This window comes from Eurosta solidaginis, chromosome 2 (genome assembly GCF_040869045.1).
Source record: "Eurosta solidaginis isolate ZX-2024a chromosome 2, ASM4086904v1, whole genome shotgun sequence".
Lineage (NCBI taxonomy): Eukaryota > Metazoa > Arthropoda > Insecta > Diptera > Tephritidae > Eurosta > Eurosta solidaginis.
Window position 1 is genome coordinate 278976197 of NC_090320.1, and position 23886 is coordinate 279000082.

At 36.5% G+C, this 23886-nt stretch overlaps 1 protein-coding gene across 6 annotated transcripts in view; it reads right to left on the bottom strand.

Annotated features, from left to right (window-relative positions):
• Window positions 1-23886, bottom strand: part of qtc (quick-to-court) — a 112409-nt gene that overhangs the window by 47804 nt on the left and 40719 nt on the right. For all 6 annotated transcript variants that reach the window (XM_067768162.1, XM_067768158.1, XM_067768161.1 and 3 more), the window contains exon 2: window positions 13611-14716. In XM_067768162.1, the coding sequence (XP_067624263.1) occupies window positions 13611-14699 (1089 nt within the window). In that variant the 5' untranslated portion in view covers window positions 14700-14716. The remainder of the gene's footprint in view (window positions 1-13610; window positions 14717-23886) is intronic.

The window sequence follows — 23886 nt, forward strand, 5'->3', positions numbered from 1 at the left end:
TAAACGGTTTTATTGAAAACAATACTTACATGAAGTAATAATAATACTAAAAGCTAGAAAATAATTAGGTAGGTCCTAGGTACCAGTCATCACACTCCTCATCAATCTAGGGCGTTGCTCAGACAATTAAATAAAAAGCGTTGGACGCGTAAATTTCTGTTGATAGTCATATATAAGACCAACTGAACACTAATCACATTTTTAGAAATTTCACGCGCCCAACACTTTTATTTAATTGTCTGATCAACGCAATAGACTGATGAGGAGTGTGATGACTAGTACCTAGGACCTACCTAATTATTTTCTAGCTTTTAGTATTATTATTACTTCATGTAAGTATTGTTTTCAATAAAACCGTTTAACTTAAAATTTTTTTTAAATTATTTTATTAACAAATTATTTTAATAAAATATAGCTAAACAAAAGCACTACGACCGAAATTGCCCAAAGCTCGCTAATAGCCCGAATCTCCATCTTTACAACCAAAACTTTATTTATAGATTTGGATTCCAAATAAGAGCGAATAAGGGACCCGTACATAAAACCAGCAATTAGAAATAATATATATGATGAGTATCTACGTCATATGCCTTGACTTTTTTTTTATCATATATTTTCGTTAGCAGTCTGCGATACGGATTTTGAAATATTAAACAAGAAAAATTAACAATAGGCCTCTCGTATAATATAAGATGTAAAACGAACATAGAATTGTATTCCAAAACCCACAAAACCATAAAAATGTGCTTTCGTATAAAAACATATGATCCTCATAAGCGTTGATGAGAAAGAAAATTTTTTTTTGTTGATGAAGAATGAATAACCGTTTAGATTATGTGTGGCCTAGAAAGCCAGGTATGTATGTACTTTATGTAAATGTGTATGTATACCAAATTTACTTTTACTTGCGAGCATGAGTACTTGATATCTACATCTTGTATTTACATATGAATGTCTTTAGTATTTACTTGGGAAAGAACTAGGTTAATAGCAATATATTTAAGGTCTGCAAATAGGTATACGTACATTCATTTGGACACAAGTATATACATATATCATATATGAAACAAGTTCTTTTGAATGTAATGTGAGAACTTTAGAATTATAACACCAAAAAATCTGACTCCCTGAAGAAGATGCGGAAACATCAAAACGACTAGGAGGGAAAAATCTGCAGATTTACTCAATTTAATGCAATTTACGCACATTTCTATCAATAAGTTACTCATACGCCACGGCAAAGCGGGGTCATATACAAGCAGTAAGCAAATACAAAGCAAAAATATTAAAAAGTAAAAAAAGCTAATAAAACACCCTTTACTTTTAACTTGATGAATGCAAAGACAGTACATACTTGAAAGCAATTCATGTGAACCAATGTTGCAATATAGACAAAAAGAGACAGTATAAAAATGTTAAAAAATGTAACAGCGTCAAAAACCTGAATGAGTGACACTTTGCTTGCCGTAAAAATAGGTTTTTTACATACCGTTATGATGTAATGTATGTACATACACTTTGTATTTTCTGCATACCCAGCAGGAAGCAAAATACCGAAGTCGGTAAGTTGTAATTTTCACTTATCACAGTCACTTCAATTTTTACAAAACTAACTTAGTTTGGAATGGCAACAGATTTCTCTTCAAAACCCATTTGTCTTGACCGATTTCGGATTCTGGAACAAATCTAACGCCAGCGCATCCCCCAAAAATTTAGATTCATTACTACCTAGCTACTTCACTACCTCTCGTGTAAGATTTCTTATAGGGTCATTTGTGTCATATTTGCAAATTGTTTGTTATTCATTATTTCGCTCGACAGTTAACAAAAAAATGGTGCCTAGTCTTTTGAGTGCAGATGGAATTACTACAGCACTTCATGCCACAAAACAAGTATTTTATGGGAAAGAAGAACCTAGCCTACCTGAATAAATGTGTTAAAGGTCGGAAAGACAAAGGGCAGCAAGTAGTGATCTGCTGTTGTACATATAGAGTTTTTAGATTGTATGTATGTACATATGTAGATATGTCACTGAATGAAAGTCAGAGAAAATCGATAAAAAAATAGAACTAATGGCATACAATTATGAAAAAAAAAATCATAAGAGGAAAAACTAAATGGAAATGAAAATATGAATGAACAGGGTTGAAAAAGGTTTTAATTATTTCGAGCTCGATTATTATTTCCATATAAAAATAAGCAATGATGGTAGGATAAGTCGGTATAAATATATTGGTGCCACGACATTTATGTACATTACGGTGGGTTAAAAAAATATTAAGTTTTTTGTTTTTTGTATGGGACACAGAAAAACTTTTAGGTTGGGTTAAGTTGAACCTTCCGGTCAATAAAGATGTCACATAGACTGCATGTGTTTTCAGAATATGTTTGAAGACCAAACGAAAAAAACCCCCCACTAGATACCAGAACTTATATTATAGAATAACTCTGTCCTCTTGGCATATATTAGACGTTTCTAGGACCTAGCTTAATTACTGGCACGATATCTGACAATTCTGCCGCATCTAGTAGCTGGAGCCTTGACCTCGCCAGCGCACAACACGGACACAGAAAGTGTGTAGCGAAACATATAGCTTCTCCAAACCAATTGTCAACCTCACCGTCGAGCGGCGAATCCCGTTTCACTAACAGACGAGGATCTGGCTACCCCAAGCTCCTCATGGAACTTGAGGGTGGGCAGGGAGGAATGGCCTGAAGGTTTAAGGTGGCCATATAAATTGTTCCCGAGATGGTCGGGCTAGCACCTTAATGGTGCTGTGTTACAGGAGCGTACCGGATCTGCGTCCGGCAAAGGATCCTTCTTCTATCTTTAGAGATATGAGCAACTGTGTTCGCCTTACATGCTGCATTTTCGCATGATTTTAGAAATTTTGCAGATGCGCGCTTCTGTCCGCGCCTTTACTGCTTGTTCGTATGCAACTCCTATCTCCTTTAGGGATTGGGACGTCTTCCATCGATTAATCGAGTGTTACACCCGTTTAAACAGTTGGTGGTTAAGACACCTCTAGCAACACGTTTTTTGTGACCCATTGAAAAAAACGAAAAAACATTTAGACACCCTAATGTGCGCATCTAATTTACATTTCAACACATTTTACTTGTAATTTGCTGTTTGCCCACTTCAATCTTAATTTTACTTTCATATTTAAAAAAAAATTTTTAATTACTCTATTTTAAAATTCAAGTTTAAAAAAGAAACTTTTTTCGCGCCCTACGCTAATGTACATACATACGTCCAACAAACAGTTTTGCTGCATTCATATTAGTATCAACATTGTCCTTCCGTATTAATTTGTAATATCGCTTTTAATGAACTTTTATTGAAATACTGGACCAGTGCCAAATTAGAAAAACAAATCCTTGATGGGACAAAATGTAAAAGGCACAAAAGATTTGTTGATATCTGGCCTTTCAATAGCCAAATAGTCAAATCAGAAGTAGAAATGCTACATACATACATCTTTCATAAATCATATTTCCTTCCTGCAGTTAAAGAAAAAAATCAAACAAAATATTAAGTTACAAACTTTTGAAATCGAAATAGTCCGAGATCACTTTTATTTTGCTCTCCTATAAATATACGTTTGAGGATTTCAGAAGCGTCCATAACCTGTTCAAAGATGAAAGTTGATTCCCTAACCCTAACTATCAAATTTCTTTCCCTATAGTTTTTAGCCTCTTCCTCGGCAGTGTCTGGCAAGCGCTCCGATTGTATTTCTGCCATGAAAAGCTCTCAGTGAAAACTCATCTGCCTTGCAGATGCCGTTCGGAGTCGGCATAAAACATGTAGGACCCGTCCGGCCAATTTGTAGGGAAAAATCAAGAGGAGCACGACGCAAATTGGAAGAGAAGCTCGGCCTTAGATCTCTTCGGAGGTTATCGCGCCTTACATTTATTTTTTTTTTTTTTTTATAGTTTTTAGCATCTCTCGCACGTCCCAAAGACAATTTCAAAATGATCCCGATATTGTATCGAAACTATAACAATTGCCAAGATTTCCCTAAAAGCAATTCTTAGGTTTTGCAGAAACAGGTCAAAATACCGAAATGGTCCTAAAATAATACCGAAACTATTATTTTTCCGAAATGATCCCGTAAGAAAATTCCTTAATGGTCCTAAATGGACCTGTTATCCTATCAAACTAATCCCGGAATATGCCTGAAAAGATTCCGAAAGCGATCCCAATATCACGCCTGAGGATACTTGTTAAACGGTTTTATTGTTTTATTTAGCTTGACTTGACAGGCCGCACGGCCGTTGTGAACGAATGTTGTAATTAAAATTTAAGTAGATTCCCGATAAGCTACAACCTTGAACCTTGGAACATAGTTCAGAACCCGATGACAATGCAATAATATGCAAACAAAAAAACTCCGATAGGTAACGCATGGATCGAAATATTTCAAAAAATCCACTTTGTGGTCCGATTTGGCTCATATTTGGAACACATAATACATACATGAATAGAAAGCGACATAAAAAAAAATCGCCGCCAGGTGGCGCAAGGATCGATATATTTAAAAAAATCGTATTTGTGGTCCGATTATGCTCATATTTGGAACAAATATTCCATACATGAATAGAAAGCGACACATGAAAAAAATCGCTGCCAGGTGGCGGAAAGATCGAGATATTCAAAAAAATCGTATTTGTGGTCCAATTTGGCTCATATTTAGAACACATAATACATACATGAATACAAAGCGACATATAAAGAAAATCCCCCCAGGTGGCGCAAGGATCGATATATTAAAAAAAAATCATATTTTTGGTCCGATTTGGAAGCGCTTATCTTTCAGGAGATGATTTTTGGCAGAAATTTACCACTTTCAATTACTGAAACTTTAATTACAATCGCATGATAACAGGATGCACAACATTGAAGCCTTTGGAGTGCCGTTGACTGAATCTTCCTGCCTTTGGTATGAATACAAGTTGAGCAGTTTTGTAGGAGTGCGAAACATGGTAGAGTTTAATGCAATCCTCAAAGATTATTTTGAGTCATTCTACAATCGTTTCACCTGCCATCTTCATTGTAGCAGGCACTATCCCATCTATACCCGGCGATTTTGAGTGTAGATGTTCTTTCCCAACTGATCTGCATCATCCCTGCCTCAGTAGCCTCATTCCTACTACGTGACCATTCCGGTTATCTTTCTTTATCAAACACTGGATCTCAACGTCTCTATTTTTTTATCGATTTTCACACAGAAGTTTTACCATCTGTATTACTTCGCCCTGTGGATTTTACGTTGATCCAGCCCGCTTCTATCTGCCTTCTAAGAAGGCTCAGCTCCTCACTTCACCATATAAGTTTTGCTTTGCTCCTGAATATTCTTATAGGAAAAGCTGCTCATACGTAAAAATTTATTGTATTCCACCAGCTCCACTACATTCGCAGCTGCTTTGCCTTTATTTCCATATATTTCTGGAATTCAGTACAATCAGTTGCTCTGGGATATTTATTAAATCTTTCCTTTCCTACGCTCTTAGGAAGATGCTAAAGCAGATATATGTATTCTCTCTAAAGGGCTTTTCAGTCATACTTTAATATATTATGCCCATAACTCAATCAATAACATATCACATGTAGGCCTGCTACTCATCTTAGCCACTTGCAGGCCTCTCCGAAGTATATACTATATATGTACAAGGGACTTCCGCTATCGTTTACAGTGCCACCTCTTTACATAAAGATTTTTGTGGTAGCTCCCTTTAGATGTACCCGTGGTCTAAGCGATAGGAAGGATACTAGCTTTATATGTAAGTGGCAAGTTGAAAAGAAAGCATATATGCTTATATATACTAGGGTGTGTCGATTTGTATGGACGAAAGTTAATCGATTTTTTGATAGCATTTGGGCTCAGGAAAAAAAGTTCCACTACGCATACGCAAAAAAAGTATTTTCGAGCCTGCGAAATTTAATTTTTAGACTTTGACTTTTAATTTTTAGACTTTTTAACTAAAAAAATTTCATATATACATATATCTACCCTGCCCGACCCAAAAATGTCCGCTAAAAACGTTGTCGATAACAGTTTTTTGAAAAAAAAAATGTATGTTTTAGTAGGTCATGAAAAAACCCTTAAAAGTCAAAGTCGGAAAAGAGTAAAAAAAATGAGATTTCGCAGGTTCGAAATTTATTTGTGTGGGTATGCGTAGTGGAACTTTTTTTTCTGAGCCCAAATCCTATCGAAAAATCGATGGCGCGATATCGGTTAATAAATCGACCCAGTCTAATATATCCACACACACATAGGTACTACACAGGCACACAGACTTATGTACGTTTTAAGTGCAATACAAAAATACTATTAAAGAAATAACTTATGCTACATTGAACTATTAATGACTGTATATTTTACGGGCCCCAGTTTTCAGTCAATTACAGATTGATTGTGCATTCGAATGAATGATTTTTTTAGTATCACTCTTTTAAATGGTAATACCACAGTCAAATGTGGAACATATTCATTTGTACTTGGTTGCAGACAGTTAAGACGTATCGCACAGCGGTCGTAGTTCTGATTTATATTTTTTGCGGCAGTACGTTCAAGCGCTTTTACGCATTGACGCTGTTACGCTTTCACGTCCAGACTTTGTAACAATGGTACGCTAGTTCACTGTTAAGCGAATACGTCTGTAAGCTCCCACGCTGACACGCTTTTACGCAAACACCTTAACCTTAATACACCCTTACGATGATACGAAGATACGTTTTCACCCCTAGATCACGGTGTTAAGATAGTACTCTAGTTCACTGTTAAGCGAATACGACTCTTACGCTGACACGTTTTTATACTCATACGCTTTCACGCTCATACGTTTTCACGCTCTTACACTTTTTCACATTAAAGCACTTTATTGCGCTATAGACTTACATATATGCTTATGTACTCTCACTCAACTTACAATAAAAAAAAATACGGCAATTAATTGCAAGAATAAAAAATGCTAGGCTCTTCCAACACCACTTCTACAATTTTTTATCGACCCATCCTAATGTACATACATATGTATATGCGGACCCTCATTTCAACTCAAAATATTTTTTCAAAATTTGCTTTCCTTTTTAATATATTAAAAAAATATGGAAAAATCACACTAAATGAACTATATAATTTTTTAAACCACATCCAATAAATTGTGAGCAAACCAATAACAAGAAACTGACAAAAACAAATGCATAAGCTTTACCATTGATTATTTTGAAACCTGAATTTCCAATTTATCCAACGTCATTTTTCCAGTGCTAGTATTAAACAGGGCACAAAAGTAAGAAGCAAAACAACTTAGCAAGCAAATGCAAAAAAGTTGATGAAGTATATATGTACATATATTATTTCAGAAATTTCAAGCAACTTTTAAAAAATATTTTTTATCAGAAAACGTTACACTGCACCAAAACTGAAAATCAACTGAGCCTACACCAAAAGTTTACGGCCAGCGTAAACCTCTAAACGCCAAGAAGGTCCAAGCAAATAAAATTTCACAGGAATGGCAAGAATTGATGGAACACTCATATTTTTTTACTCATTTTATGCACACATATGAACATATGTATGTGTATGAGGTGGGAGGTCTGTATTCTGTGAACTTGCGTTCTTTTGATTTCTGCTTATTTTATTCCACCCCAAAACTGTTGTTGTGGTTTCAATTTTCAAAACATCAACAAAAATATCACCCCTATCGCCGAAAGTGGTCGAGCCTCAACAAGAGAGCGCCAAAATTCACTCAAAAAACTTGGCGAAATGTCAATTTGACAACTAGGCAAGTTGTAATGCTTTGCAAAAGTTGTGCTTTCTATTTCACCGGATGCGGATGCCCACAAAGAGCACAAAGAGGTGAACATATATTGTATATGTACTGTTTGTATTTTCTTGGAACAACAACAGATGTGAGTATTTCTGCATTTGGCATGGCACGTTTATTGTTTGAGGCAAAATTCACAAACCAAGTTTCTAAAGAACAAAATAAGCCAAGGCTTAAGGCGAAGAAGGCGCAAGGTGTCATTAGGAAAACGAAAACAGCGCTTACATACAGACAGTGAAATACAGTGAGTTAAAATTGTTTTGAAGTAAAATTAAAAACTTGCATATGGTTTTGTTAATTAATTTTGAAACTACAAACTTTAGGTATAGGTTAGGTTAGGTTGAACTGGCCGGTCCATGAGACCTCACATAGACTCATTGAGTCCGCAGTGTTATCAGAAGTTTGTTTTAACGACCAAACTGAAAAACCTTATCAAAAACCAGGACCTCTGTTACTAAATAACTCCGTCCTCTTGACAAATACTAGAAGCTTCCTAGGACTTAAGCCACTTGCTGCTTCTAGATCTGACAGCTGTATCACTCCTAATAGCTGGAATCATAGCCTGGCAAGCGCAGTTCACGAGCACAGAACGTGCTCGATCGTTTCCTCCTCCAGCCCGCACTTCCTACATCTGCTATCACTGGCCAAGCCTAATTTAAATGCATGTGACGCCAAAAGGCAGTGTCAAGTCAGAAACCAAAATCGATGCGGAAATGAAGCCGGACAAAAAGTTAAACCAAAGCTGGAACCAAAACCTGACCGAAATCAAATCGAATGCGGTACTGAGTCTACAGTCCTCTCTTTTTAATGATAGAAGCAACTTTGTTAGTCTACGGTTGTAAGACCTACACATAACCTTCGACACTTTACAGCCCCGCTCTTGAACCGACGCCTTTCTTGCTTGGTCGATCATGTGCACCTCTCGCCTTCGCTTAATCTCGCCCAGTCTAATTGTGACGTCTACGGGGCAAGCTTCAAGGGATGTGGTCTTTTTAGCTAGTTCATCCGCTCTTTCATTCCCATCTATTCCCATATGCCCTGGAACCCAATATAGATGTATGCTTCTCTCTGTCCCGATTCTCTACAGAGACTGCTTACACTCTAACACGCATTTATATGCAGTGCTATGCGAGATTATTGCCTTAATTGTTGCTTGACTGTCAATATAAAAGTTAACACGGTTGCATCATTTGACTTGCACTTTAGGTATAAATCAACGGAATGTCGCCCTTTTGGGCCCGTAAGCTTTTGCGCTTATATGCGTTAACGCTGATACGCCTTGACGCCCACACTCTTTTACGCTAGTGTGCTTTTGCGTGAATACGCCCCTACGCTGATACGCCTCTGCACTTTTGCATTAGTACTGTCTTACGGTGACACGGTTTTGCGTTAGTACGCTCTTACGTTAGTACGCTCCTACATTAGTACGCATAATATATAACACTTTCATGTATAGGCTTCAATGCTTTTAAAATCCTAGGCTAACGACTACATTTGCGACTATGACTTATGCTTTAAACTGATTTCCATTTTTCGTGAGCAGATGATTACATAATTATAATCAAGAAAAGGAGGGGGCGTTAATAAAAGGAAACGAAAAAGAAGCAAGATATAGGAGAAAAGTAAGAAGAAGTAAACAGAGATGAAACAGTAAACACAAGCGAAAGTGGAAATAAAACTCGAACTGGAGCCGAAAGCTGGACCTGACCGAGGCCGGAACTGAAACTGGAGAGCAACCGAAACAGTTCCGAAAGGAAAAGGAAGCCAAAACCGTGGCCGGAACCAAACTCGTAACTAAAACTAGAAATCTAAGGAAACCGGCACGGGTTCCAAAACTGAAACTAGAACCAAAACGAGAACCGAAATAGAATTAATAACCGAAAATAGGATCGAGGCTAGCGATTCAGGAAATAAAACCAAAACCTAAACTGGAACCCAAACGGGAACTAAGACGAAACGGGGACAGAATCGCGAACCAAAACGAAACTAGATTGAAGAACCGAGGATGAGTGCCGAACCGAAACCTGAACCGAGCCCGGACTGAACTCAGCAAAGAAGAAAAAGGATCGAAACATAACTGAACCAAAACCGAACAGGAACCGAAACCAAATAGATGCGGAACCGAAACCGGCCCAAAAGTGGAACCGGTACCGGACCCGAAACCTGACCGAAATCGGATCGAATACGCTACTGAAATCTGGACTGATAATCAAACTGCAACCGAAACCGGAACTAAATCCAGACACGAAACCTTACTAACGGCAAGCTGAAATCAAAACTAAATCGAAGCGGGGCCTAAAACCGAATGTGAGGCGAACGGAAACCGTAACTGAGACCGGTTAGAAACTGAAAGCGAAACAGGAAAAAGAACCAAAAACGAAACTGGAATGCAAAGCGGAACTAAGACAATACCAGACAGCGCTAAGGAAACCGCACCAAAACCTGAACCAAACCCGAGCTAGATTCGAGACTAAAGCAAGAAACGAAACAAAACTGAACCAAAACGGAATAGGAACCGCAACCAAAATCGATGCAGAACCGAAACCCGGACTAAATTCGGGATCAAAGCATGAATCAAACCCCAATTGGAACCGATACCAAAATCGATGCGGAACCGAAGCCGGACAAAAAGTTAAACCAAAGTTGGAAGCAAACCCGAAATCGCGATTAAATCCGAAACCATAGCTGGGTCCGAAACCGATTGTTAACCCAAACAGAGTCCGCAACCGATAGTGGGACCAAAATCGAGACAGTAGATTAAGGCGTATTAAAATCAGGCCGAAATCGGAATCGAAACCACGATGAAAACTGATAGTACATCACACACCGAAGTCGAGAACACATACACATTGTTTACACACACTGTACGCTTAACCGCACATCACATCAGAGCATGAGCACAGAAGACACCAATACAAGTAGAAGCTTTGAGAGGCCCTTCAGCTTTAAAAATTTCACACGTGCTTAAGAAAATTCTGTGGGAAAATTTTATGCTCCTTTGACCTAAAAACAATCGAAGCTCATGAATTTTGTATACAATGCCCCTTCAGCTGAACTTTTAGCGTACTATGTACCTATGTCTGTATGTAAGAGTGCTCCTATAATTGCAAGTTATTCAATCTTCTTACACGATGCACTGCTTACGTCTATATGGAGCATGAAAGTATAGATACATTAGGATGAGTCGGTACCCATACAAAATAATAGAAAATTGCAGGAAACTGCCCTTCAAGAGGATCTCTGAAAAATCATATTTGCTTCCGGTATGGGGAAAAACATAATCAGGCCTGTTCTGAATTCCGACTCGGAATGAAAAGTAAAACGACATTGATTTCGACTCGGTTTCTATTTGGTGTTCTCAATTCCGATTGTAAAAAATCGATTCGAAGTCGATTTCGAATCGTTTTCCTTCCGATTCGGTAACCAGTTTAATCATCTGTTTTTGTTTATGTGTTTTGGTTTAAGTATCATAAAATTTTATTTTTATTAAAAAATGCTGCAGATATGGTTTTTGGTTGCGCAGACGCAAGATGTGCTATTGTGCGTGCGAATCGTAAAAATGCGCTGGATCGGAATTCAGAACAGGTCGACTTCATTTCGATCAGCATCGATTTGTTTGCCTAATAGATTTCTTGATAGAAGTTTTTAAAGAAAGATTTATTATGCCAATTTAACTCAAATTTAAATAAAAAAAATACACACAACTCTTCCAAATAAAAAGAAAAATTAAAAAAAAAATTATTTGAAAGACAAATATCGCAACATTTGTGTATAATCTGTCAATTAATTTTCATTCCGACTGCTCAGGGGCAATACTTTTCAAACCGATAATTTTTGATCGGAATCGAAATTGAGAACACCAATCCATTTCGATTCCGAAAAAATTGATCGGAATCGGAATTCAGAACAGGCCTGAATGTAAATTGTAATGGAATTACAATTTCGGATTTTCTCCAATCTCACCCTTCAAACGGTAACACCAAGATCAAATATATTACAAATAAATTTTGGTCCCGATTGGAAAGGGTTAAGGCGTATTGTGCAGGGGTTACAGCTTAGATTACACTTATAAGACAAACAAACAACCGCCGTTATAGCTGAATGGTTGGGGTAGCCGCGCGTAAACGTTGTTGATGGAGGAAATTAGCAGTTCCCGAAATAGATCTATACACCGAGCACTTGTCTAAAATTTTTTCTTTCTTCTATTTTAATTAACAATTTTTTTCAATTAAGAAAAAATGTATCACAATAAAAATAATGAACAAAAATTATTGAGCTCGATTGGAACCAGCGAAACTAAAAAAATTTAAAAAATAATAATAATAATATAAAATAGAACAAAGTAAAATAAAATTTAAAAAAAATTTTAATTAAATAAAATAATAAAATAAAATAAATTAATAAAATAAAATTATATAAAATAAAGTTGAAATAAATTAAAGTAATTTTAAATAAATTTAATTTAATTGATGAGTTAGCCGTTTCTTATTGAAAAGTTTTGGTTTACAATATGCTACCGATTTATTATCAAATTTTTACCAATTTCTTATCAGGCCTCGCGTTCCAATGAACAGTGATCCAGATATTGAATGGATCACACTGTTGTTGCATTTGCATGTTAAATTTCTATCCGTATCTGGATCACGCTGCATTGGAACTCAACATGAGTGTTATGTGATTTTTTATCAAAAAGTTATCGTTTTGTTAACTATGTGTCACCGGCTTGTTATGACACAGTACCGATAAAACTTCAATATCAAATCGATGACAAATATGTAACCCTTCTATGACAAAATGATAAGTCGATTATATATATTCGTTATCGATAATAAGCCGGTTATAAGACCAATAATCACACGACAAAATTCTTCTCAAAAAGCCCGAAACCATTTGTTTCTGGTAAAGTTGATCGGGACCATCATTCTTTAAACATTTAAAATAATTTTTTTTTATTCAATTTAAAAAAGTTTCAGTGTACATATAATTTGTATATGTATTGTGATTTGCACTTCAATATAAAAATTTTTAAACAGCTCTGAAATAGGAACTATACTCACTGCGAGTCAGAATATGGGTGTTAACGTCTAATCCATCCTACGCAAGTTTTTTGTTTTCGGGCTAAACTTAAATTGTTGTATATGACTATTAGGGCGGGTCGATGTAAAAATCAGACATCAGAATTCGTTTTAGAGGTATGGCTCCTTCGGCAAAGTTTCTTATTTTGATCCCTAGAATATGATTTTCACAGAGCAATGGGCGATTTTTTTGCCTCCCCACAAATCGACCCGCCCTAATGACAATGGTTCCCTAATTGGTCATAACATGAAACGGAAATTTCCTAAATGGCCATTAGGTCAAATCAACAAAGTTCATAAAGTCAGTTGCCCTTAAGACCATTCAAAAGTTCATAACGTCAATTGACCTTCTCGCCGTTGACCTTATATCACCCTACCTCAACATACGCTTTAAATTTATGGGCGGTCTTTTGCAACTATGTAGTTTTTTCGACCCCGACTAATGTGCATATAAAGTAGATAATGGTGATTGTGTTTGTGTCGGCGTAACTGCCTGCAGAAGGATACTCGTGGGCAAATGAAGATATATTCGTTCACTTATAAAATTTTTCCGAATGCGCTACAAAAAATCAATAGAACGCGAAATATTCAAACTTATACCAAATAAATAATATTTTCAAATGAATACATATACCCACATGCATAACTAAAGGCAAAATATGCAAAATTTAAATACATAAATGCAAACAATTATTTACACACCATTTTCTGTATATGCTTCTCCAAGCTTCGCTGCTCTCCCAAACCACCATCTTCACAAGCTTTGCCGTACATTATGTCATTTTCCTGCATTTTGCCATTCGGTACTACACAATTTTCACTATCAGCAGCAGGCTCTAGCTGTGCATTCTGTGACTTTGATTTTAGCGGCGCCACATTATCACTTGTCTCACGTCCTATTGCAGCACCAATTCCAACAGCTTCAGTGCCAATTATTGTGGCGCCTCCAGAATTTTGCTCCTTTATTGTATCCGTTTTGAAACAATTTTGTTGCCTATAAACGTTGTGATAATTTCGTAAACTTCGGCGCAACGATTGCGAACGCGTCAGATTACCAACTGTGAAAGTGGGTGATTGCTTCGTCAATGTTGAACCACCAAACGTTGAAGCGACTGCAGGCTTGTAACGTGCTGCTGCACCCCCAAAAAGTGAACTGTTGCCGGTTGCGTTGGTGTGGCCGACGTCGTGTATGTCATGTTGTTGTGGTTGTTGTTGTTGTATTTCAGGTACCACTCCTGTTAGCGGGTATTTTCTTGCTTTTGTTGTTGGCGTGCTGCGTGTGTTATGTTCCATTGTCAAATTGCGTTGTCCATTGGTGTAAATATTGTATAAATTTGATTTTTTTCCGCGCATGCGCAATGACGCGGAACGACGAAATGGATCTGGCAGTGTATGCAATAACTGTTTCAACTGTTTGCCACCATATGCCGCGTCTTGTACGTGGCTGGTATGTTGCTGTTGCAAGTATGGTATCTTACTGGGGCTGATGAGTGGTGGTGTTGTATTTTCTGTTGCAGCTGCTGGTAGCGGTGCTAGCTCCGGTTTTTGTTTTCCCACTACATTCACTGCAGCTGTTTTAGCAGTTGCTGTTGTTGTTACCGTTATTGCATTACTTTCTTTCACAATATCAGTTATTGGGTTATTTGTGCTTATAATTTGTTGTATTATTCTTGTTTCTTGCTTGGCTGCCTCAGTGGCTCTTCCATCAACTATGTTCTCATCTTCTCCACCTCCAGCATCTGTTGGAGCATCGTCTGTCATTGCTATTGCTGTTGTTGACAATGATATCATTTTGATTATTCACGTCACTGCAAAGTAAAAAAAAAAATAAATATGAAAGTGCATGAAAGGAAATGATAGATGGAAATTCAATGAAAACAGTATTTCGCTTTGACTGCGTGGTGGGTAGGAGATATGACCGTTAAGATCAAACGCAAAACACGTGTTGCTAACTGAATTGGTTTGGATAAGCTTATTTAATCCGAAACTGGCTATCCGATGTTGTTCAAACTGTCAGGATAGCTTCAAGGAAGCAAGGAAGGTGGGCGATGAGGAGGGAGGAGAAATGTAAAGGAAAGGCGTATGGGAAAGGGAGGGGAGAGGGAAAGGGAGAGAAAAGAGATGGGGTATGGAGAGGAAAGGCAGGGAGAAGGAAAGAGAAAGGGAAAGGGTAATGGAGAGGAAAAAAGAGAAGAAGGGGAGATAAAAGGAAGTTGGAGAGAAGAAGTGAAAAACGCTGTATACGAGATAATTTTTGAAGAGCGTCCTGCCTCAAGATTCAGTTGAAAAATGTCCCATCCCAATAATTGTTTCAAAAATGGTCTATCATTGTAAACGTATAATGTGGCTTTTTTCAACCAAATACTGAGACAGGGCGTTTTTGAAGCAAATTCTGAGTTAAGGCGTTTATGAAGTGTTTTGAAAATGAGCTTTTACAGCAGGACTTCACTGGAACCTCTTCAAATTTAATTTCATGTTCTGATGGTATAGTTTGGGACTCAAAAGCTTTTCTTACGAAAATTTCGATATCATAATCGGACATTGCGACTGTTTAAGGGATCATTTCGAAACGATTTTAGGATAGCTTCGGAATGATTTTTGGGATTATTTGTGTACATCTTGGAGCAGTTTTTTTTTTTTTTTTAGAAAATTTCGGGACCACTGCGAAAAGGTCCTCAGATTCATATTTATTTTGCAGATCAAATTCGGATCATTTGGGGCTTTCACTGTATAGTGTCGGGACCATTCTTGAATAATTTCGATGCTATTTACGAAGAATTGAGGCATTGCTTAAGATTTCAAGAGTAGTTTTGAATTAATTTGGGAATATATGAGAATATTTTGAGGCTATGTCCAGGTTAATTTGAGAATCAGATCAAAATAGTTTCGGAACTTTTTTGGCTTGCAAGAGATTGATTATGTCTATAGTTGTCCATATTTCTGTGACAGCATGCCGTGACATAATTTTTCATGTCCTCTTGTCTTTAATCCTTCGAAGAAAGGATAGATATTTTTTTATTCTATAAAACAAAGTCCTTTTACTTTAGTACTTAAGTCCTAATAGATAACTAAATAACTAAATTCGCCATATGAAATTGTCCCGGTAACTAAGGAAAAACTAAGGATGCCGATTTCTTTTTCTAGGCCTAGAACCATCTCTAGGATGTCACCTCTAGATAACTACTACAACTAAATAAAAGAGAAAGGTGAAAATTTTACAGCAAATCATTTAGTTCCTAGGGATGGGACATATGTGAACGCCTAGATTATCTATTATTGATTGATTGTACATTAGGGTGTGTGTATACGTGGTCTTACGACAACTGCTTATTTTATCGGAAGTGTCGTAATAGGCCTCGTATTCTTCTTGCCTACGAGATTGACGAAACTTCTCGAGCCTTCGGTTCATTAAAGAAACTAAGCGCATACAATTTTAATAATCAACTCCTCATAAAACTTGTTGAATACAGTTTACGGAATCAAACCAGTTATTAAACTAAGTTTTGTAAACTTAGCGCAAAATTCAATTCTACGTAAAAATAAGAAATGCAAAAAATGTTAATGCAGCGTTTAAAGCTACTGACATTGGGAAAGTCATTGCTGTGTGCAAGTCATATTTTTACACCAACTGCTGCAAAATCACTATTAATTAGCTTAATTAATATGAAAAGCAAAAACAAAACATGCAACAAAATTATGTACCGGCTTCTTTTGGCACTTCTTGGCATAGCAAGTAATGAAAACTTTCTTCCCAACCAGCTGTGGCTTAAAGTGCAACAAAAACAATGGTAAATATTAGTTTCATGTTGAATAGCAATTTTTATATATTTATGGTAATAATTATTATAATTATGCATGTTTTTATTTTTGTACTTATTTTACTTTCAAATATTTTCTATTTAATTTATACGAAATTTGTACTGTTAATTAGTTAGTAAATGAAGCAAAATTTATTTTAATGACATTATAGGTAAAGCTTAAGTTAAATAATGCGAATTTCTGTTTACGGTACCAGGTACGAGATAAAAGTAAAAGGAGTCGAAGTTGATGTGAGGCAGAGAATTCCATCTATATGGGCCCATACAGAAGGGGAGAGTAATCAGTCCTCCCTTCTCCGAACCTCTCTACTTGAGGATTAATTAAAACCGGTTATTGGTTCTTGGAAAGCTCCAAATCGTTAAGAGATATGTACTAGAAACACAGAGCTTGTCCTTTTAACGAAACAGAAGATATTGATGTTTAGACTAAATACCTTGATATAATTTTTACCTTGCTATCTTTCGAGTTTTTTTATTAAAACGGAGCTGGAAAGCCATCGTAGATCTCGACTTATGGCTGATTAATATTACAAAAAATTTGAGCTCCGTTACAAAAAAATAGATAATCTGCGCTTGAAATACAATGTGCTCCGATCGCTATCTTTTCTCGTGTGCACACGTACGGGCACAGCCGTAAACACAACAAAAATGGACTAAATTGACTGACAGTCTGCGATACAAACTATCAGTTCGCCTTTTCTACAAGGAAGAATACGAAATATGGGAGAACCCATTCAGAGATTTGGCATCTCAGATTTCACGGGCCGATAAAAAACGGCCTGGGATCAGAAAATCTTTGGATTACTCCCGCCCGCACCCTAATCTATTCGTATCAGCGAGCATAGGTTCGGTTGAGTTGAAGTGACCTTATGAACCTCGAATAGATTGAATGAGTCCATAGTGTTACCAGGAGTTTGCTCAACGACCAAACTGAAAAACCCTATCAAAAATCAGGACCTGTGCGAGGGTCCTAGGTTCAACTCCCGGGCAAAGTAACATCAAAAAATTTAGAAATAAGGTTTTTAAATAAGAAACATTTTTCTTATCGGGGTCGGCCCTCGGAAGTAATTTGACAAACATTTCGAGTGTGTTTCTGCCATGAAAAGCTTTTCAGTGAAAATTCAGATGCCGTTCGGAGTCGGTATAAAACATGTAGGTGCCGTCCCGCCAATTTTTACGGAAAATTAAAGGGGCACGACGCAAATTAGAAGAGAAGCTCGGTCTAAATTACCACGGAGCCTTTTTTTACACAAGAATGCAGTGTCCAGTCAGAATACCCATTCTGAGCCTTCAAGTCCCTCTTCTAAAAAATTAGAGCATCTTTCTTAGTCTAAGGTTTTAAGACTTGCACATGATCTACGACACTTGGCAGCCCCGCGTTGATCATTTGTAGCTTTCACTTTCTTTTAATCTCACCCAATCCGATTGATTAGCTATCTCATCCGCTTTTTCATTTCCACCTATTCCCATATACCCAAATGTATATTTACTCCTTCCATTACATTGGAACCATCGGTGTACACGTGTGTCGCTTCGTCTGCCTTTTGGCACATATGTGCCAATCTTCCACCTCTACCTCTGCTCTAAGAGACAGCACAGGTAGAGAAGATGGTAGCCTGTCCGAACATATTTGATAACACTGTCTGCGTTCAAGCTGCCCCGAAGCATGAGTCTCGTTGAAGTTGTTAACGCTATGTTCTTCGCCACAAGGTCTACAGGTGGAATGGCATACATTGTAACCGTCGGCGTTGTTTTCAGGGCTCCTCCTTTAATTTTTTCAGGTACCTAAGTTTTTGAGTGGCGCTCTACCAAACAATAGTATAGGATTGGCTTTACAATCGTTTTAAATATCGATGAGGGAGAGAGGGCGATAGACCCCACGTATACCCCAGCATTCTTTTAAGTGCATAAAGTGCTGGCCAGGCCTTCTTTTCTATATCCTCCACGTTAAGCATCCACTATAACTTACTGTCTAGAATGATTCCTAGATATTACGTATAAGGTTTCTCCTGCTGGGTCACACCTCTTAGCTTTGACCCAGACGAATTCGGGACCATATGCCTCTTAGTAAACAAGACCCACCCGACATTAGATGCCCAGGTATATATAATATATGCGCCCAACTTATGAAAACTGCAACGTCGTCTGCGTATGCCGTAAGTTTGACGGGTCCCACATCGATACGCCCGAGCTGATGACCAGCGTTCTCAGCAGTGGTGACAATATCCCGCCCTTCGGAGTACTCCTGTGCCCTGATGCATTTGTATAATATTGAAAGTTGTTTGCTATGGAAATGATCAATGAAATCAATTCTTTTAACAGAAAAAAACAAAACAGTTATGTAGATTGATTGGAGACCATCAGTTTTTCTTCCGTTGAAATAATTAAACAAATTTGTTTCCTTCACATGAAACTTGGTTGAATTAACAACCTGATTTGTTGACTATACCATCTTCCTTTATTTCGGTGAACTACTTCTCCGATTTTTCCTGCAGATTATATATATACCAAACAGTGAAATTGGAAAAACTTTTTCGCATCACTCATTCAATTAGCTAAAAAGAAAAAGTATGCAAAAACAGGTTTTGCAATTCTTACATCAACCTACCTACCTACTTTTTTCCGCTCCTGAACCACTGTGCGACGTTGTGGCTTTCATACAAAAAAATTTATCAATAAAATTTATCATTGATTATTACAAGAATTTACAACTAAAACCTACAGTAATTCCATATATCCATCAACTTGTTATGTTACATTCTTTTCATTTGGAAGCGTTTTATTAAGTAGCCGTTTACCGTTAAAAATGTATTAAAATTTTCGATTAATTGCGCTTATTTGAATTGAAAAGTGAAAATCCGACATGGCCAATAAACTGTCAGTCATTCAAATATACAAACATATATATTTCCACGCTCAAATGCGTTGCAAGCTCGTGTGTACATACACATATGTACATATTTACAATTATATTAGACCGTTCCGAAAATTTTTTATTTAAGTAAGCTCAATATTGGCTAGGTGTATGTAATTGGTTTTCGATTATTGTCATTTAATACTGTGACGAATATTAGCATCACTAAGCCGATACTAAGCAGCCACTCGTATGTACGTAAACAAATCAATCATCATCAACGGAGAGATACTCATAAACACATGTAATCATCAGCCGAAGTAGTTCTCACATATACACACGCATATGGCATGCCAGAGGCTATAAACTACAAATAAACACGCATATAGCTGGTAACCAAGCAGGAGATGCTAGAAGCAGAAACGTCTAGACATTTAGATAAATATGCGGACAAGGCAGCAGAGAGTATAAAAGCAGCGCAAGCTGAGTAGTCAGTAATCAGTTTTGATTGAAGCACGCTATTGGTTGTGAAGTTAAGTGCTCTTGTGAAGTACTCTAAAAGTAGTATCATAAAGACCATTTTGCATTATTGAATATTGGAGTTATTTATTCAACAGTTTAGAGATTCGAACGTTAGCAGAATGTTTGGAATAAACGGAATTTCTCTAAATTCGTTACAATACAAATAACTCGTTTAAGTTCAAGTGGTAGTACCCAGCCGTAAAATTAATACATAAGTAGACTATAGGTTAGAAAGCAATCACCGCAAGATATGAAGCTAGTGAAATCAACAAATCGGGTTTGTTGTTATTGAAACGTTTTATATTTGTAATTTTTTTTTTTGTGCTGTGGCTTACATTTGCTTAGCCCTTTTTATTGATTTGACTGTTAAAAACAGTCGATTCAGAATCAAAAAATGTGCAAAGTTGATTCAACAGCTATTTGCGATAGATAAAAATCGACAGAAATATCAACTGAAATGGCCAGTAATTCGGTTGATTTTACCATTGTTTTCTTTCAGTGATATAACAGTCATGAAGCACTATCAGAGTTAATATGTCTTTCTAAATTGTGCCCCGTGGTAGCCTAATATCAGAAGTATAATTTTTAGAGCCACAAAATTAGCCTCAATGCATCTGTGTATGACCAGAATGCAAAAACTACATTGCCAGAATGAATCCGAATCTTTAACAACATTCTTTAAAATGTATGTATATTGGCAAAATTTAAAAATTCAAATTCATGAAGACTCCCTATGTTTTGTACTGATTTGGTTCATTTAATGAAGATTATATTTATATATATATTAGAGCGGGTCAAATTTTTTTTCCATCAGGAGTATAGCAAAAACGTAATCTACAGATGATTCTAAGCAAAAATATTTCTACTAAAACGAAAAAAGAAAAACTGTCTGAATGAAAATAGTTGGAAATATTCTGAACTGATTTTAGCTGTAAAGAAAAAAATTTTTTTCCAAAAGAAATTTTTTAAAAATGATAATATAAAAAAATGATAATATAAAAAGTTCATTTTAGGCTAATTTCTCATAATTTAAGCCTGATATCTCTACTAAAATTCAAAAACACTATAGATATTAATACAGATTCTGAAATGTACGTAAAATACCTTTAAAGTAGGCCCAATATGATATTTTTCCTATATTTCTATCAGAAGTTATGAAGATTTCTTGGCCAAACCCTACAATTCATATGGCAAAATATCTATTTTTCAAAAGTGGGGGACTCGAAATCGGACTTAGAGCTATGGTGTCTTCAGCAATTTTTCATACAAACATCTGTAGATTACGTTTTTGCTATACTCCATACAATTTGACCCGCTCTAATACATATATATTTTTTGCAAAGGCAATAGTACTTGACCAAGAAATGGACTGGAATGCAAAGAAACAATCGAAAAACTCGGCTGAGGCCGGACCATACATCTGTACTGGGTTTCCTGTCATAACGGATAGAGAGTAACGAAAAAGCCGATGAGCTGACAAAGGAGGGTACAGCACTCGATAAATCGACAATAGGCGTCCCAATCCGTGAGGGAGAAATCAAAAGAAGACAGGAGTTTCATATAATACACACATCAAGCAGTAAAGGCATGAACAGAAGCACAGGGCTGAATAATGTCTAAGATCATGTGCAAATCCTACAACATTAGACTCAAAAAGTTGCTCATTTCTCTGAAGAGAGTAGACTTATGGCTCACGATGGGCAAACTAACTGGACACTGCCTCCTGGCGTCATAAGTAAGGCTTCGTCAATAACAGCAGATTTAGTAAGTGCAAGGTGCCGGAAGAAACGGCTGAGTACCTTCTGTGTTCGTGTCCTGCGCTCGCGAAGTCAAGGCACCAGTCATTAGTGGCAGAGGAGTTGCCATATCTCGACATAGCAGGCACAGCTCTAATACAAACACAAAATCGTTTAATATAAGCTTTTGAGAATGTTTGGAAAAGAGTAACCGATAAAAATCTGACACGGTTTAATATATATGTATATAAATATGGAGACTACGTTACAAATAGCGAATTCCTGCAAAAGCCAAATTTAAGACCCTTGTTTGCGTTTCTAAAAAGTTTAGTAAATGTTGAAACGAGGTATGTATGTATGTATGATCTTGCATAAGTTTACTTTTAGAGCTGTGTTGTTGGGTTGGTTGAGAGGGTGTTGTAAAAATTTTTCAAAATTTTTCGATATACAGCCGAAATTGTTTTTTTATACCCAGCTGTACTTGTACACACGTTATTATAACTTTGATTGGTTAACGGTTGGTTTTATAGGTATAAAGGAATCGAGATAGATATAAACTTCCATATATCAAAATGAACAAGATCCAAAAAAAATTTGATTCGTCCGTCCGTTAACACGATAACTTGATTAAATGTTGAGATATCTTCACCAAGTTTTGGTACACGCGCTTATCTGGACCCAGAATAGATTGGTATTGAAAATGAGCGAAATCGAATGATAACCACGCCCAATTTTTATATATATAACATTTTGGAAAACACAAAGAACCTGATTATTTAGTAAATAATACACCTAGAATGTTGAAATTTGACTTGTGCACTGATATTGAGACTCTTGACAAAAATTTGAAAAAAATTGTTTAAATGGGCCTGTCACCGCCCACTTGTGATAAAATCAATTTTGCAAATATTATTAATGATAAATCAAAAATCGTTAGACATATCGTAACAAAATTTCGTCAGAGAGGTTGCCTTTACTATAAGGAATGCTTTGAAGAAAAATTAACGAAATAGGTTAAAGACCACGCCCACTTTTATACAAAAGATTTGTGAAAGGGTGGTGGACGAATAAAATAAGCGATATCATTGCAAAAAAAAATCTTTATAGCAATCGTATTTCATTTCCCAAGTGGATTTATAACAATAAATAGGAAAAATTTCCAATTTTATTACTATGCAATTTTCTATGTTTCAAGAGCCACAACTTGAAGAAAAATTAGTTCAGAATAGATCCATATGTATATGTAGTATTGGGCAGCCTCGTAACACTATTAAGCACACAAAACAAACAACAACAGCATTTCAAGTGTACAGCTGGGTATGCAATGTTCGGTTTCACCCGAACTTAGACTTCCTTACTTGTTTATTTTAACTTGGTTATTTGACATCCGATTTTTAGAATTGAAATGCCATTATTGAAAGCTGCATATTTTCCATTCAAGCTAAGAAGTCATTTTCACATGACTTTACCTGACTTCGGCTTTATCCCCCCTAAAGTATCTTTTTTGGTTTAGTGGACAAAGGTACTTCCAAATTCATGACATTGTTGCTTTTGATCCATTCGATTAAGTTCATAAACAAAGAAGTTCTAGCACTTTTAATGTTATTTATAGCTAGCAATCAACCTGACTTTTATCCCATGCTATTCAGCATGTGCGCATAAAAATCAATGAACTTAATATGCGTGATATTTACATATACTCTTACTTATAAATAAGGCTTATTTGTAGCATCCGTAGGGCCAAAAGTTTATTTAGTGAAACTAGGAAGCGAACTTCGTGGTGCGAGCGAGTCTGCAAATGCTGTCGCTGACGCGATTAACACAAAATATTTGATTGAGATTGGAACAAAAAGTACAACGCGAGATTCATCTCCGAAGATGTTTAGGCCGCCCTTCTTTTCCAATTTTCGTCGAGATTTTTAAATTTTCCCTATTATTGGCAAGAATTCCATTGTTTTAATCAAATTTTTACATAAATAAGGTGTAATACGACAGTTTTGGTGTTCTTGTTGTAGGAATGACAAAACCATTTCTCGAATGTCTTCATT